Raw genomic sequence first — 18,520 nt, forward strand, 5'->3', positions numbered from 1 at the left:
ATATATGCCATGATCGAGCTGTCAAATTTCTCATGTCAAGAGCAAAGGTAGTTATTTTGATAAAGCTTTATATATTTTATGTTTTATACATAGTATAGTTATTTTAGAGATCTGGAATTATGTCTTTACTTTTGTCCCCGTGTTCCACATAATGCATATTATATTTTTAACACTTAATAAAGTTAATGGTACTACTGGTGTGATCTATTACAGAGATGTAAAATAATTTAAATAAAAGACGTGGGAAAAATTATTAAAACATTTTTTTCAAATAAATGATTAAAAGGACTTATTTTGAAAAATAACTTAATAATTTGAAATTAATATGCTTTTTAATATATGTATATGGACATTTACATATATATGGATATATATAGTCAAACAAGTTATTAGTAAAATTAAACTCCAATATTGTGAAAATTTTATAATATGACCTGAACTCATTTGAGCTATTATATTAGTTATAAAGAATCAAATTTAGACATATTAAGGTTTTTATGTTCAATTTCTGAGTCTGATGTTTTATCATTTAAAATGATAAAAATAATGTTATTAGTATAATTATATATTGTAAAAATAATATAATGTTGACATTTGTTAAACTAAGTTGGTTTCATAATTTATCCATATTTGGTGTTATGCTAACTCTCTGTCATGATTTTTCTGTTATCTTTAAAATTTAGGATGGTTTTCTTGAAAAGTTAAATTCCATGGAATTCATAACACTTTCCAGATTAATGGAAACATTCATTTTAGACACTGAACAGATCTGTGGAAGAAAAAGCATGTCATTACTTGGAGCACTTCAGAGCCAAGCTAATAAATTTGTAAATAGATTTCATGAAGAGAGAAAAACCAAGCTCAGGTACCATCACCATGTCCATTCTGTTCTTCAGGGTTTTTTTCTTTTTCTTTACAAAACATAATTATATTTAAAAGAAGAAACTCAATTGACTGGGCAGCCAAATCCCTGATACATTTTTTTTTTTTTTGTCTTTTGGTTTTTTCCCTGTCCCGCAACGGATCGCAACCCTCAGTGTCGCCCCCGTACCGGACCGGGGACCGGCAACGGGATTGCAACCCTTGGCGCTGCTCCCGCGCCTCGCTCAGCCAGTGAGCGGGAACCGGTCTGTATGTGGGATCCGAACCCTCGGGCGGGAGCGCCGCCGCGCTTCCCAAGCGGCGCACTATCCAGTGCGCCACTGGGCCGGCCCCCTGATACATTTTTTTTTAATTGAAGATAAATTATGGAATTAAAATCACATTTCTTGGCTTTTCAAGTGGAGTTAGAATGTTTAAATCGAAGATAAATTATGGAATTAAAATCACATTTCTTGGCTTTTCAAGTGGAGTTAGAATGTTTACTTCTATTCAAGTACTTATCAGGAAGATTCTCAATAGGTTGACTTTTCTTTCCCACTCAAACTTAAGTAAATTATGTTTCTTTGCTCTTCTTGGTTATGCTAAGATATATAAAAAGGGAAGTATTTTCTGAAACTATTGGTCCTGTTTATGAATGATTCCAATTTATTAAGGTGTTCAGCACTTCTACAATCTTATATACTTACTCAGCTCCTCTTTTCTTTTCAACCAGGGAAGATGGTGTTGAAAAATGATTAAAGTTTACCTTCCTTTCTTTTTACTTTTCAATAGCCTTCTCTTAGACAATGAGCGCTGGAAGCAAGCTGATGTTCCTGCAGAATTTCAGGATCTTGTTGATTCTATATCAGATGGAAAGATTGCTTTACCTGAAAAAAAATCAGGGGGTATGTGCATTCTTTCACACAGTCTCTTCCAATTTTTTATTGTTTATTTATTTTGTATGGATGCTTAATATTTCTTTAGATGACAATGTCTATTGAAAAGCCTAGAATGAGTACTCCCAGCTTAGTTAGTAAATAATTGGCAGGAAAAGTATCTATGGTAATTCATAATAATAATTCCAGATCTTTATTGAGTGTTAACCATATGCCAGACACTGGACCATGTGCTTTGCATGTATTACTCCACTTTATCCTCACGGCAGCCTACTATGAAGGTACTATTATTGCCTTGTTTAACAGTGAGGAGGCTTGAGGCTTGGAGGGCTTAAGAAATTTTGTACAAATGATGAGCTGGGATTTGAAACCAGCTTTATATAATTTCATAGCTATATTCTTAGCTAATTTCATATTGTTTAGAGATGTATTCATTCAGTGAACACCAGTTAAGCTTCTACTTTGAGTCACATACTACTGTACCATATTGTTTAGAGATGTATTCATTCAGTGAACACCAGTTAAGCTTCTACTTTGAGTCACATATTGAGAGAGAGATAACAGTTATTCCTACTTTAAAAAACTAAGTCTAATGAACAAAACAAAAAAATATATAAGAAATCACAGGTAATGCAGTTATATAATAGAGAAAACCAAAATGTAAGGAAATGTAGAGAAAGAAAATGATGAAGGAAGGGACAGGGAGGTAGGAAAAAGTCTGGAAGGACACAGAAGTAAAAAATTAGAGTTTCAATGAGAGAATTGGCATTGGTATGAAATACAGGTTGGTTCTCATACGAAAGGGATGAAATGGCTGGGAGTTATTTTTGTAAACAAGTTAAAGCTGAGTTGTCATGTGATGATAATATAAATTGATTTACAACACCTCCTGTAATACCAGATTTGAAATTATGAAGTTCTTGAATATTTTTAATGGAGGAGGCAGTTGCACTATTTCAAATTTTGTGCATTTAATGAAAGTTTAAATCTCTACATAGAAGTATTTTTAAATTGTGTACTTCACATTTGCACAAAATGCGACTACACTGCAAGAGAAAGACAAAGTAAAATACAGATAGTAACCATTAGTTTGACATGTAGGAGATAACTGCAATCCCAGTGGAGTAATTCAGTGGAGTCAGATTGCAGTTTGGTGCTAAGTAACTAGAAAGGTGAGGAAGGGTAGACAGCTTTTTTTCAACAAGTTTAGCTGTGAAGGAAAAGTGAGTGATGAAGTGATAGCTAGAGAGATATGAGAAATTAGAGAGATTATTACCTTAATCCACTCAGGGAGTCAGGAGGAATTTTTTTTTAAGTAGGAGAAGTTGAATTATATGTTTATGCTTAACAGAAAGAGGAAGAAGATTGATTTAGAATAAGAATGAGAGAGGGGGACTTACAGGGGAAGGCACCTGGAATTGAATCTAGAGTTCTAGGTGTTGAGGACCAGTACCCAAGGGGAGATGGTAAAGTATTAATGAGGAATCACGTTTATGGGATCAGGAGGGCTTCCCAAGCTGCTGACCTATGAAGCACCTTAGTTTATTTTAGGTTCTTTTTATAAGCCAGTAAATATAACATATTATACTGATTAAGCCAGTTATGTCTGGTACAAAGCTGTTTATAGAACACTTTCTGTTGCCATGGCGCTTGAAGGTTCATGGCTAACTACTTATCAGCAAAATAAGAGATAAATTCCTCCTTTACAAAAGTTCTCAGGATTCCGGGTTCATTCAAAGGTCAGATCTCAAGGAGAGGGAGAAGGGGGAGACAGGCAAATGGGAAGCCAGCCTTGCTGGCATAATTCCAAAATAACAAGGACTCTGTCAGCTTGTTATTTACTACCTCACATCTAGGAAAAGGCTACCTCTTCTACCACTATGACAAGAGGGAAGGGGTTAAGGACAGGTATAAAACAGATTTGTTCATATGGGGCAGAGGGAGGAATTGAAGGAATTAAGTAAATTTCTGTTATATAGTGACCATTTTTAGTAGGGAATAATGTTGAGTGGTAGTTACAATTTTTTAATTGATTATATGATATTAGCCAAACAAAAGCATTCAAGTAGCAAAAGCTGAAGGAAAAATAAAACACTGACCATTCTAAATCACTAGTTTAAAGTTATATGAGGGTACTTCAAAAAGTTTGTCAAAATGGAATTTAAAGATAATATGAATCTTTCCATGAACTTTTTGAAGACTCCTGGTAAGACTTAATCACTCAACTACTCTTTCAAGCTATATTTGATTGACTTCCCACTATGTGAGATGCTATGCTGGATGACTAGGACATGTTCTCTGTCTATTCCACTGTTATACAAACAAATGATTTTTGAATTAAAATTATAAATGTAGAGTGATTGAATTAACCATGTGCTTTTTCCTGCAAAGTGATCGCATATTTTCACTCTCTCTTTGAGGATACTAATGGTCCAATGGTAGGAGGTTTTTCTTACATACTTGTTTTTGCCTCAGTCTTTTTTTTCCCCCCTTTTTGGATAGCATAGGTGTATGCTGTTAGAAGTCCATTAACGTTACTAGTTTTTATCAAGTTAAGGATCCTGGGTTATTATTCATTCATCCATCATACATTTCTTTTAGTGCTTGCTTAGTGCTACACAGTTTGTTCTTAGTACTCTAGAATCTCATCTACAGGTCCATGAGCTAGATACTGTCACTATTATCATTTGACAGATATGGAAACTGAGGCGCAAAGAGGTTAAAAGCAACTTGCTTAACGTTACATACCTAGTTAGAGGTAGAGCTGGGATTCAAACACAGGCAGATTGACTTAGGGCCTTTCTCTTATCTACCATGCTATGCTGCTTCTTTGCAATATAGAAAATTGGTTAAGACACAGGCCTTGCCCTCAAAAAATTCATAGTCTGACTTACATAGTGACTTGCGATTAAAATATATATCACACTGGACTTCTTTGCTTGAAAGAAAAGAGGAAGTAGACATTTCATGTCTTAGAGTTCTAAGGGACTTAAAGCTTAGGGAAGCATAATGACTTGCCCACGGTAATTTAATTAATTTGCCTGGTCCTGGACAGTAATCCAGTCTACTATTCTTTTCATGTCAACATGACGAATTTTGTTTTATAATGATAAGAAATAGCACATGCTGAAAATAAAGTAACTTCTGGGCTTAAATTTTGAGAATTAAATATATAATCTCTCTAATTAACTTGTATTCTAAAAATAATAAAAATATAGCCAGTTGAAATGCTAGTTCTGCCTTTCCAAACTAATAATAACTTTTTTTTTTTTTTAGACTACTTACTGATCATCTACCATGTGTCAGGCCTAGGGGATAGGTGATTTGCAATCATTATCTCTACCATTAACAACAACCCTGAAAGACAGTTATTGTTATCTGCATTTAATAGATAATACATATTGAGACTCAAAGAAGTTAAGTAATTGGCCCAAGGTCATGCATCCAGTAATTGGCATATTGGGACTCAAAGCCAAATCTCTCTAACTCCAAACCCCATATACATTATTTACTCTGTGCCAAATTGCTTTCCAAGAAGTAGGTACTTATTTTCAGAAATGAGATAGTTCCAGGCCCTAAATAGCAACTATCTTCTTCAGCTTTTTCTCCAGTGTTTTGTTTCATCTTGTACCCTTGTCTCTCTTGTTTGTTTGCTTTACTCTCTAGCTACAGAAGAAAGGAAACCAGCTGAAGTTCTCATTGTTGAGGGACAACAGTATGCTGTTGTTGGGTGAGTGACACATTTTTCTTTATTAGTTGAGTCAATTATTTAAAACATTAAGTCTTCTAGTTCCCCATTAAAGTGAATTGGAAATTTTGGATTAACAATTTTAAATCCTACAAAGAATGTAAAGGAAAATTTATGGATTCCTTTTCATTTTCTATATTCTAGTGCATGCTTTATCCATTAGGGACTGTATTGGCTTAACAAAGAGGACTTGATTTTTCTCAGATAACAAGAAATCTAGATAGTCCAAGGGTGATGTAGTGGCTTCATTATGTTATTATACCATCCCAGGCTCTGTCTTTTTTTCTATAGTTTTCTCAGTGTATAGTATAACATAGCAGTTTGAATTGTGGGCTCTGAAGACCACGAAATGTGGGAAATAGTGCTATACATAGAATTATTGGGAAAATTAAACAGGTAATACATGTAAAGAATTTTATTAGGTTCTAGCACCTAATAAGAAGTTGATAGTTGTTGGAAGTTATTTTCATGTTTATCATTTGAGTCATTAGGTCTTTACTCTTTTACCAATAAATGTACCTCAAATTCAAGTTAACTAAGAAACACAAAGTCCGGCATTGTTTGTCTGGTACTACACGTCTTTTAATAACTTGGTAATTAAAATGATATCTTCTTTTTTTAAAAAAAAACTTTAACAGTACTTCGTAATATAAGTATTTTCATATATATGATCTCATTTGATCTTTACAACCACTTTATGAAATAGACACATCAGGGATTATTGTTTTCTTTCTACAGTTAGGAGAATTGAAATTTAGAAGGTTAAGGAGATAACATAAAGTGACCCAAATGGAGGCAGAATTAGAATCTAGGTCTAACTCCCAATATCTAGACCAGCATTCCTTTTCACTTTTCTTCTTTGATTCATGTCACTAAGTCTTTTGTGAAAAAGCCACCCACTCCAGGAAGAATGTAACTCTATGTGCCTCTGTCATGGCACTTACCATACTATAATAGAATTATTTATTTATGTATATGTTGTATATGTCTCCCTGGTTAGACTCTGAATTCCTCAAAGGTGGGGATCATGTCTTACCATTTTAGTTTTTTTGGGTACCACTATAAGCACTCAAAAAATGTGTATAGAATTGATTCTTTTTCTCAATGTGTGTTCAAGTCTGAATTACACATGTTCTAAACTTAAATCTTTGTTCCTTTATTCTCTGGAGTCCTTCCCTGTTTCTGGTAGGGCATAGCTTTTTTCAACCTCCCTATAATCTCATCTCTTTAATCTAATTATGATTTCCCTCTTTAACTACCCTTTATCTGGTTGCTCTTCATGTACTTGATGGAAATGGTCCCCTCTGGCTTATCTGGCTTTCTAGCTGTTTAGGCAAAGAGGCTACTTGCCAAAGATCAGAACTACCTGGCTAAAGGGTATCTTCTGAGAGATTACAAAATACAAGCAATGGACTCATGCCCAGTAAAGCAGACTCTGGGAGTATGCGTAGAGAATAAATATATTGTCTGATAAGCTGTTATAAAGGCCAGACACTATCCTTCTTGAATTGCTGTTCCTGATATCTTTCAGATTTTTATAAACCATTATTTTACATAGATCTCTCATTTCTGAGCATCTCACTGAGTTTAGATGTTCTACAACGAATTACTCTTTCCCTCTTATTTTCAGTCTTATTTAACCTTCCAGTGGTATGTCTTTTCAACTTGTGACATGTCCTTCTATTAAGCTGATAACTTTATCATTTTTGGAGGACCTTTTGTGATCTACCAATAAACTTCTTGGTGGTTTTTGTTTTTTGTTTGTTTGTTTGTTTGTTTGGCAGCTAGCTAATACAGGGATTGAACCCTGGACCTTGATGTTATCAGCCAAAAAACTTAAGAGATATGTTGTCCTTAGAAGCTATTATAGCTTCTTTTTCATCTTGCCAAGACAATCTGGACTAGTTTCCCTTCATGAATTCAATTATTGTGATTGAGAATCTACTACATAGGTAACCAGAAACACTGGGTAGGCTCTTTGTCAGTGTTTCTGAATTGGCAAGGAATGGAATATCTGCCTTACTGAAAAGACTTTCTTAATAAGAATGCCATAAAGACAGTGCTATACCTATAGTGCAAAATTTTAGGAGCCACTCATCAGTGTTGTGCAAGTGCTGATACTGCAATTGCACAACTCTAAGAGTAAGTCCTTCCTTAAATTTCGCACCTTAGACTTCTCTCTTGCCTCACATTAGTCCAGAACCTGCTGCACTTATAGGTAAAACATAATTTTAAGTTACCAATATCAGTATATCCTCAGAGATCCATTGTACTGGTAATTTGATTTTTATATATTGAATCATTTTGATTTTTCTTGTTTTGATTGCCTATTGGGTCATCTTTTTTTTCTTATAGAACCGTATTACTGTTAATAAGAATTATCCTTGAATATTGCCAGTGTGTGGATAACATCCCATCTGTTACTACTGACATGCTTACTCGTCTGTCAGATTTATTGAAGGTATGTATGACTTCACCCCATTAAGGAAAAATAGTTGGAAGATTTAATTCATTAGGGTGTGACTAGTCTTTCAACTCTAAGGTCAAATTTATCTTTAAGACTTTAGTTTTGTGACATTTGATTGTGGTTGAATCACAACATATTACTGCAAAAAGGCTACCTGCTTCCTTCTCACTCCACATTTAGTGATTCCTCATTACACCAATAGAGTTGTTAATGACATTGGAGACAGGAGATGATTTGTTCGTTAGGTGCCGAACATGACTGAGGCCACTTAGGTCAAAAAACCTGGACTGGTTTCAAATGTGCATGGAAGGAATTCACTGAACTTTACAAAATTCATCTCACTAAGGTTAGAGATTTTTCTTACATCATTCTTTCAGACCATTGATGTACAGTGAAAATGTGATGATAATTTTATTCAGCCATTTTATATTAACATATTTTTACTTGCTAGTAGAGAGGAAAGGCTTTATTTTTTTCAGACCTCTAATCTATCAATTATTTCTGTCCTGAAATTGAATTGGTATGTTTTAATTGGGGAAGATTTTTGTTACTCTTTTCATATTAACATATTTTTACTTGCTAGTAGAGAGGAAAGGCTTTATTTTTTTCAGACCTCTAATCTATCAGTTATTTCTGTCCTGAAATTGAATTGGTATGTTTTAATTGGGGAAGATTTTTGTTACTCTTTTGAAAATGGGACTTTCCAATAAGAATGACTGAAACAGAACTAGTTTTGTGAATGCGGATAAAAGATTTAATTTCTGAAAACCGGTTTTTAGAATTTCTCAACTTTTTTCTTACCAGACAGTAAATATCATTTAGAATCTCCCTCCCTTTTATTTGTTATTACATATAGATAGTTGATTCCACTAGAAAATTCACTTGGTTCTTGAATGAGAGGAAAAAAGAATGTATTTTTAGAACAGTTAACACACTGCCGACATGTAAAGAACAGCTTTAATAAATAGTTGGGTTTTTTTCCTCCTTCCTTTGTTAGTACTTCAATTCAAGAAGTTGCCAGTTGGTTCTTGGAGCTGGGGCGCTGCAAGTTGTTGGACTAAAAACGATAACCACAAAAAATTTGGGTATGGATTCTTGCATTTAATTCACATGCTGAGGTGTTACAATGATGTCACTGTATTTATTGTGTTTTTATTAGACCTCATGTTTTCATGACTCTAACCAAAGGATCTAAAAGTGGTAAATGCTACCTCACTCTTTTATGTATCATCATAATTGAAAAAGTAACCTCTGGGGAAAAATGAGGGATTTCCACTATAAGAAGCATTAGTTATTTGGAAGTTGTAGCACTCTAGAAAATGTTTAAATGTAATTAATGTGTGTGAACTGCATTAGGGTGAAAGATATCTGAATGTCAGAAGAGAATCAATTGTCTTAGTAGCGTCCTCCTACTGGTAATGCTCACAACTTGAGTCCATTAGGAAAGCATCATGTTCATGACATTATTCAGTACCACCTTATTTTCCTAAGCAAAATGAAGTATGTTGTCTTCTGCCAAGGTGCTCTTAATTTATAAAATAAACTGGGATCTGTATAAAATTAATTGACATTCTTTATTTGATATGTAATTAAAATCAACTAATATCTTTTTCTGTTTTTCCATTATATACCTGTTTCCTGGATCTTCAGCTCTTTCTTCACGTTGTTTGCAGTTAATTGTGCACTACATTCCTGTGATCCGGGCTCATTTTGAAGCTCGACTACCATCTAAGCAATATAGCATGCTTAAGCATTTTGATCATATCACTAAGGTAATTTTTCATATATTTTCTATTGGAGTTTCATAAATTTAGTTGCTTAATTGTTAGGTATTTTTTAGATGTTTCCTGAGGACTATAAAATACAATATCGTTTCTCATTACAGGACTACCATGACCACATAGCTGAAATATCTGCTAAGCTTGTAGCGATAATGGATAGCCTATTTGACAAGCTATTATCTAAGGTAATGATTTATGGAAATTATTAGGCTTTGCTTAAAGGCATTGTAACTTTTCATTTTATAGATAATAAGTTAAGATGTGGTGAGAATCTAAATTTTCAGAAGATATTTACTAATTGGTAGAATTTTTTTTTTCTTTAGGAAAGTGTGACCATTTGCTGTGGCCAAAGCCAGCCATAGTAGTCTAACCCACAGTTGTCTAAAAATTCAAATTCTTCAGGGTCTAAAAACCAACTGAATAAAAATTTCAGATTTCCTAGATAGTTGATATTCATCTTCTAAGGGGCTGGAGGGAGTAGGGGAGATAATTCTTTTTTTTTTTTGTGCGCAAAGTTATGCCCAACATGAGTTGAAGTTTAAATTGCATTTTAATTTACTATGCCGGTTGAATTCCTCTTTCATGGTCTTGCAGGTTAGCCGCCCAAAAAGCGGCCGACTTCCTTGCAACTACCTCCAAACATGGAAAAACCGATTGCAAGACCAGATCGCCCTCTGCAGGGCACAAAAGGACATGAGGTTTCTTTCATGCAAGACTCTAAAACAGCACAGTAATTCCTACACACTCCATGGCAGGAAAGAGACCTGTTCCACCTGGAATGAATTTGTTTGTTTTGCAAGCAATGCAGGGTTAGAGGGCTAGAGGGGGCTATGTCTAACATTATTGCACAGGCATTCAGAATCAATCTGAAGCTACTACCTAAAGGTCGATGGTGTTTGGTGACCAGGCACATGGAAGTAAATGGTGGTGAGCCTGGTTCTGGCAGGGTCTCCACCTGGATAAGAGCCAGAGTGTTTCTTGACCAATAGAAATCTTGAAGCTATCATGTCCAAACCCTCCCTTTCAGATGAGGAAATCCAGTCCTAGAATCTATGACCTGCCTGCAAATGCCCAGCTGAGACCGGAATCCTGGCTTCTCTATTCTCATCCCTCCTCCTCCTCCCACAAGGGCAAGCAGCAATCTCAGGAGGAAGGAAGAAACCTCAAGAGAGAAAACCTGCCCAGGATCTAGTATCCTGGAGCTTTGTCCAGCCTTTTTTGATGCAGGACTTTGCTAGGACCTGCAAATGCAGTTCTATCCTTTTATAAGAAAGTTCTGTTGAATTATCCAGGCAAATCCTGGCTTATTCTGGGTGTGCAGACTGTGTTTGTATCCAACATTCGCTAGAGCTCTCTGTGTGATGCCATGTTAGACTGGATGTTCTGGGGAGGCACAGCTCTGTGGCTTTTGCTCCTGGTTATATTCCTCCCCAGTAATGTCCAGTATTTGTAGAATTTATCCCAATTAGTGAGCATGCCTTAAACGTTTTTTCATGCAGTTGGGATCATTTTACACTGAGCTGGTCACACTCCCTCTCCTGCTCCTACTTATAACAAACAGTATACATTTAATGGGTAACTGGCCAAAGTTATAAGTGCTGGGCACAGCTGCATAGAAATCACACTGGATACCTACTGAGTGAGCCAATCCCGACATGCGAAGTATTTCTTGTGGTCTATAATCTGCATTAAAACTAAAACGTCAGCTAATAACACCAAGGTTAAGGGTTCAGATCCCCCAAAACTGGCCAGCCACCAAAAACAAAACAAAACAAACTATACATGTAAAAGCAAAACTTCAGTGAAACCACTCTGTATGACACTATAATGGTGGGTACATGTCATTACACATTTGTCAAAACCCATAGAATGTACAACACCAAGAGTGAACCCTAAGGTAAACGAAGGACTCTGGGTGATTATGGTGTCAATCTAGGTTCGTGGATTGAAACAAATGTACCACTCTATGGAGGGGGATGTTGATCGTAGCGGAGGCTGGGGGTGGGGAAGGAGGAACGAGGGCACATGGGAACTCTGTACTTTCTGCTCAATTTTGTTGTGAACCTAAAACTGCTCTAAAAAATAAAGTCTTAAAAGTGAAAACTAATGAATTTATGAACAGTAAGTTTTTGCCAACCCAGTTCCCATGGTAAATGAGAAAAGGACTTCCAAATGTACACAGCACAAGCCATATGACAGACCCCCAGAGTGCCCTGTCTCAAGAAGAAAGGTCCAGGTGGGCTCCAAGAGAGACAGTGGCTAAGGGATATGCATAGCCAGGGAGCCTTGGAGGAGAGAGGAGGAAGAGGGACTCCCAGGGTACAGGTGACTGTATCTGCAGAAGGGGGAGAGGCTACCAGGGAACACCAGGCCCATCAGGATTAGATGGGCCTCTCCAGAAAAGAGGAGGAATTGCCCTGATCTCAAAGTTTACAGAAAACACTGCCTATGTCAGGAGAAAGTCACTCTAGCCAATCAGCAGCACAGCACTGTGAGGGGTGATGCGAAAGCACAGGCCGGCCGTGGCCCCACGCTCAGAAGCCTTCAGTCTAGCTGAGGAAAAGCAGAGTGCCACTATGTGGGTTTCCTGTGGCTGCTGTAGCAAATGACCCGAACTTAGTGGCTTGAAACAAATTAAGTTCATTGCCTTACAGCTCTGGAGGTCAGAAGTCCACCATGAATCTCACGGGGCTGACATCAAGGTGTCAGCAGGGCTGGGTTCCTTCTGGAGACTCTGAGGGGAGACTCTGTCTCCCTGAATTTTCCAGCTTCTAGAGGCAGCCTACATATCATGGTCTGTGGCCCCTTCCTGCATCTTCAAAGCCAGCAGTGTAACGTCTTCCAATCTCTCTCTTTCTCTCTCTCTCATCTCTGCTTCTGACATCACATCTCCTTCTCCGACTCTGACCCTCCTGCCTGCCTCTTATAAGGACACTTGTGATTACACTGGGCTCACTCAGATAGCCCAGGATAACCCCCACTCCCATCTCAAGGTTCTTACCTTAATCACAGCTACAGAATCCCCTTTGCCATGTAAGGAACATATTCACAGGTTCTGGGTATTAAAACACGGACTTCTTTGGGCACTTATTATTCTGTCTGCTATATCCACCAAGCCATTAAGTGCTAAGTTATATGGAGATAATTTTACTCAAAGAGATAAATTTGAACCATTCTGAACTATTCCAGCCCCTTTTCAATGCCAACATGCCTCAGAAGTATTCAGACTCAGCTAATTTTTGCCACCTCCTAAAACAGTGGTTCTCAATGGGAGGGGGAGATGATTTTGCTCCCCAGGAGACATTTAACAATACCTGGAAACATTTTGGGTTGTCGTAACTGCATGAGGAGGTGCTCCTGGCATTGAGTGGTAGAGGCCAGAGATGCTGTTCAACACCCTGCAATGCACAGGACAACCTTGCCCAGCCCCTCTACCCAACCACAAAGAATGATCCAGCCCTAAATGTCAAAGGTGACAGGCTGAGAAACCTGCTGTAGAATTCTAGAGAGGGATATTGTATTAGTTTGTTTCTGTTGCTAATCACAGAATATCTGAAATTGGGTAATTTATAAAGAAACGAACTTTATTTCTTACAGTTTTGGAGGCTGGGAAGTTCATGGTCCAGGGGGCACATCTGGTGAGGGCCTTCTTCTGGGTGGTGGCTCTCTACAGCTTCCCAGGATATCCCATGGTGAGAATGGCCAGAGCAAGAGCTACCTTCTCACTCACTCTCCCTATAAAGCCATCAGAACCACACCCATTACTCCATGAATGCATCAATCAGGTACAGTCCTCACAATCTAATCACCTCTTAAAGGCCCCACCTTTCAAACACCATAATCAGATTTCCCACCCTCTGAGCACTGTCACAATGGGGGCCATTCCATCCACAACAGGTATGTCAAAGAGCAAGGTTCTTGGCCACAGAAGAGGGAAATAAGAAGTTCCACTGCTCTTGCACAATAAAAAAGACTGCAAACCACAGTGTCAGGGATGGCACAGGTGCCCAGCGACTCCCAGAGGCATATCTCTCCCCAGAAGACATACTGACTCTGCAACTCCCACCTCCCCCTTCTTAGGCAGCTATGAATGACCCAGTACTTGTGTCCCCCTGCACAGCCCCTGCTCCATCCTACCGCTTCCCCCGCCCAGGACCTGTGACTGCTGCTTTATTCACCCAGCACAGGCACTTGAAGGTACTTTATTGCCTTGAAATATTTTTAATCTCATTTTTCTTGCATGAAATGAGATTCACTCTGCAGCACCCCAAGGTCATTTTTCATCTCTTCACTCCCAGCGACACGTCAAAGAGTGCGCTGAGACCTTTCTTCAGCAGGCTTTGTCATTTTTCCCATTTTCAAGCATAAGTGTTAATATGCACAGGCTCGACTGGGTGTAAATTGGCTTTACCATGGATACCTTGCAGGTTCCAATAACATAGAGAGACAAGCAGTAAAAAATCTGCACAGAAGAGCATAATTTCAGAGACAGAGACAGACAAGACTGAATCAGCAAACACCAGGACCTGCAGGCCTACTTCCCCTATATAACATCTCAGCCCCTCGCTTTAATTTCAAGAGCACTGGGAAGTGTAAACAATTTACTCCTTCCTGAGGCCTTTCAAAACCATCCTTACCCACTCTCCACATTTGGTAACATCAACCCCTAACTCTACACGACCTTCAACAAAGGGGGTATATAGTGATATATCAGGGCACTTCAAAAAATTTGTGGAAAAATAGAATTAAAAGATAATATACCATACTGGCAAGCTGCCAAAAAAAAAAAAGAGGGAGAAAGAGAATATGAAGCTTTCCATGAACTTTTGAAGGACCCTCATACTCCCCACACCTTGATAATGTGATGCTTCGACAAGCTTCTCCAATGTGCTTCAGTCACTAAATCTGCTTGGACAGGATCATAAAAAAAATGTATCGTATGCTGAATTCAACGTCTAAAATCTAGTCAATCTGACAATTTAGAGCACCTAGGCAAAGGCTCTGTTGAGAGGCAACCAGGCCAAGCACAGTGCAAAGAACCCTGCTCTGGAGCTGGCTGTGCCACCTACCTGCCCCTCTGAGGCAAGTCCCCATCGCTCTGAGCTCTGTCCCTGAGGCTTCACATAAGGATACTAATCCATCTCCTGATTCTTGCGCTGAGTTCTTGGGAGGCTCAAGTAAGAATGTACTTGGAAGGGCTCTAAAAGTCAGGTTATATAAATGTCATGTTTTATTCTACCAAGTAGCGCTGCAGGAGGAGAATTATTTTCATTCAAAAGCACAGGCAACAGAAATGGCCCTAGGGCCTGACCAACACAGACCTCCAGGGAGAAGATACAACCCAAATCTGAACTTGACCAAGCTGGCCTGAGTCCTCAATGCAGTTTGGCTGACTCAGTCTTGATATGGGCATATAATTAACCTCTCCAAATCAGTTTTCAAGCAATAACAGGAATAAGACTTGCTCCTTGCATTTGGGGGTAAAATATGTGCTTTAGAAAGGATGAAATACCATGCCAAAGTAAGTGGGTACATTCCTCATAGCTTACCTAGTCAAAACCCAAGCCCTGCTAAGCCTAGCCTGCGCATGTGTGGTGCTCACACTGAAACGTAAGCAATGCCTTCCTATCCTTCATGACCAATATCAGTACAACGACCAGTCGGAGCTGAGGCTCACACTTTCCCCAAGTTACTCTTGGTTTGGATTAGGAATTGATGCATGTTTACAGGCCCGGGTTTAAAATGGCCAAAGAGAGGAAAACAAGCCTAGAGCTACAAGCAGAGGCTGGAGAGACCCAATATCTTGAAAACAAGCCATATTTGTATTCATAGATAAATACTTAATGGCCTGGCATGAGTTCCATCAATACAGAAAACGTGTTCACCCACTCCCCACTGTGTTCTGCACAATAGATCGTCTCTTGCTGTCCTGAACTCCATTTCCCATAATCATTCTAACAAAAAGGACAGATAAGTCCTTGTGTGGAACAATCTATCAGAGGCAGTCACGAAAGCATCTAAAATATCTAACAATATCTGCAAAGAAGTAGCTAAACTATCTCCTTTTGAAAAACTGATATACCATTCACTCATTGTATGTGTGTAATTCAGTGATTCCTTAGAAAACTTAGAGTTGTGCAACCATTACCACAATCCATTTTTAGAATATTTTCATCACTCCAAATAGTTTCCTTATACCCTTTTGAGTTAATCCCTGTTCCCACTCCTAGGTGACTACTAATCTGCTTTTTGTCCCTATAAGTGTGACTTTTCTGGACAAATTGATGTCAGAGATGCAGGTCCTTGGATTTCCCAAGGGAAGAATCTCATCAGGAACCCACAATAACTTCAAGCTCACATGGCAGATTCACTTACACTCAAAGTTCATTGCAAAGTGAAAGTACACGCAGAAGGAGGGACATCCTTGCTAGAGAGGAGCGCCCTGTGAACTCTTAGGGAAAAGTTTATATGTTGTTCTGGGATGGGGGTGTTTCTCTATCTTAACTAAGGGCAGGAATATTCAAGAAAAAGGGGGAGAAAAAGGAGGCTTTAGGTGTTCTTGCAAGTGTAAACTCTATTCTAGGAAAAGGGATTTTGGGTGCTTGTGGTTTTGTTTTCTGCTCAGAAAACCACAGGGTTCTGGGCCGGCCCGGTGGCGCAGCGCGGCGGCGCTCCCGCCGAGGGTTCGGATCCCACATACAGACCGGTTCCCGCTCACTGGCTGAGCGAGGTGCGGGCGCAACACCGAGGGTTGCGATCCCGTTGCCGGTCCTGGTCAGGTACGGGCGCGACACTGAGGGTTGCGATCCGTTGCCGGTCACGAAAAGAGACAAAAAGGAAAAAAAAAAAAAGAAAACCACAGGGTTCTGAAGGAGGGCGGTTGATCAATAGCGTGATTTAGCTGCTGCTAGCAGGTGTTGGCTAAAGCAGCCTCCCTGGGGCAAGTCCCTCTTCTGTCCTGCCTCGATTTCATGTACATGGAATCATAAAACATGTAGTCTTTTGTGTCTGGCTTCCTTTGCATTTTGAGGTTCATCCATGTTGTAGCGTGTATCAGGTTATTTTTTTTTTATTGCTGACTAGCAGTATTCCATTGTATGGACAGACCACTTTTGTTTATCCATTCATCTGATGATGGCATGTCAACTGTTTCTAGCTTTTGGCTATTATAAATAATGCTGCTGTTGGGGCTCAGAAAATGATACTCCAAAATAAGGCACTTTGACATGCTGGACTAAATAAGCAGCCTCCAGGTCTCTCTCTGACCTCTGGTTGTTTTGTATGGCTCTCGTGCACATTAATAAATTTGTTATGTTTTTCTGTTATTAACCTGTCTTTTGTTACAGGGGTGTCAACTGTATGATGGAGAAGAAAGTGATCACCCCCTTTCTGCTCCTGCACTGCCATGGACATTGAAATGTGGACATTCAAATTTACAATGTGGGTAAATTCCTAGAAGGGCTGAGTCATATGGTAAGTTTATGGTTTACATTTTGAGAAACTGCCAAATTCTCTTCCAAAGTGGATGTACCATTTTACAGTCCCACCAGCAATATTTAAGGGTTCTAGTTTCTCAAATCTTCACCAACACTTCTTATTTTCTACCTTTTGTATTACAGTAATTCTAGTGGGTGTGTAGTGGTATCTCGTGATGGTTTTAATTTACATTTAGCTAATGACTAAGAATGTTGAGCATCTTTTCATGTGTCTATTAGCCATTCATGTATCTTCTTTGGTGAAATCAAATTGGGTTTTCTTATTATTAATGAGTTGTAAGTGTTCTCTATATATTCTGCGTACAAGTGGTTTTTTAATCTGATATATAATTTGCAAAATTTTCTCCTGGTCCGTGGCTTCTCTTTTCATTTTATGGATGTTCTCTTTGTGTGTGTGTGTATGGCTGGCCAGTATGGGGTGCATGTGTGTGTGTGTGTGTGTATGTGTATGGCTGGCCAGTACGGAGTGTGTGTGTGTGCGTGTGTATGGCTGGCCAGTACGGAGTGTGTGTGTGCGTGCGTGTGTGTTTGTGTATGGCTGGCCAGTACGGAGTGTGTGTGTGTGCGTGCGTGTGTGTGTGTATGGCTGGCCAGTACGGAGTATGTGTGTGTGTGCGTGTGTGCGTGTGTGTGTGTGTGTGTGGCTGACCAGTACAGGGTGCGTGCGTGTGTGTGTGTGTATATGGCTGGCCAGTACGGAGTGTGTGTGCGTGCGTGCGTGCGTGCGTGCGTGTGTGTGTGGCTGGCCAGTACGGGGATCCAAATCCTTGAGTTTATTATAACACCATACTCTTGAATGTTCTCTCTTAAAGCACAAAATTTTTAAATTTTGATCAAGTCCAATTTATCAATTTTTTGCATCATGCTTTTGGTGTCATATCTCAGAACTCTTTGCCCAGCCCATGAAGATTTCCTCCAATGTTTTCACCTAACAATTTTATGGTTTTAGCTCTGGCCATTAGGTCTATGATCCATTTTGCTTTAATTTTTTTTTTCTTGGCAGCTGGATGGTACAGGATCCGAACCCTTGACTTTGGTGTTATAACACCACACTCTAACCAACTGAGCTAACCTGCCAGCCTGCTTTAATTTTAATGTACGGTGTGAGTCTAAGTTCTTTTCTTTGGCATGTGGATTTCCAATTGTCCTAGCACCATTTGTTGAAAAGACTATCCTTTCCCCCTTTGAATTATCTTGGCACCTTTGCCAAAAATTAATTGACTGTAAATGTAAGAATTTCTTTTTTTTTTTTTTTTTTTTTTTTTTTTTTT

The 18,520-nt window shown here is 38.7% G+C and overlaps 1 protein-coding gene across 1 annotated transcript in view; it reads left to right on the top strand.

The window, feature by feature from the left end:
• The window catches only part of VPS54 (vacuolar protein sorting 54 homolog (S. cerevisiae)), a 107,294-nt gene extending 90,125 nt beyond the window's left edge, over positions 1 to 17,169 (top strand). The window contains exons 14-22 of the mRNA XM_008589813.1: positions 684 to 865; positions 1,654 to 1,766; positions 5,424 to 5,487; positions 7,861 to 7,966; positions 8,970 to 9,057; positions 9,623 to 9,744; positions 9,858 to 9,938; positions 10,348 to 10,451; positions 17,100 to 17,169. Of these exons, the coding sequence (XP_008588035.1) occupies positions 684 to 865; positions 1,654 to 1,766; positions 5,424 to 5,487; positions 7,861 to 7,966; positions 8,970 to 9,057; positions 9,623 to 9,744; positions 9,858 to 9,938; positions 10,348 to 10,451; positions 17,100 to 17,169 (930 nt within the window). The remainder of the gene's footprint in view (positions 1 to 683; positions 866 to 1,653; positions 1,767 to 5,423; positions 5,488 to 7,860; positions 7,967 to 8,969; positions 9,058 to 9,622; positions 9,745 to 9,857; positions 9,939 to 10,347; positions 10,452 to 17,099) is intronic.
• The last annotated feature ends 1,351 nt before the right edge of the window (positions 17,170 to 18,520 follow it).

The sequence above is a fragment of the Galeopterus variegatus genome, unplaced genomic scaffold, assembly GCF_000696425.1.
Source record: "Galeopterus variegatus unplaced genomic scaffold, G_variegatus-3.0.2 Scaffold5661, whole genome shotgun sequence".
Lineage (NCBI taxonomy): Eukaryota > Metazoa > Chordata > Mammalia > Dermoptera > Cynocephalidae > Galeopterus > Galeopterus variegatus.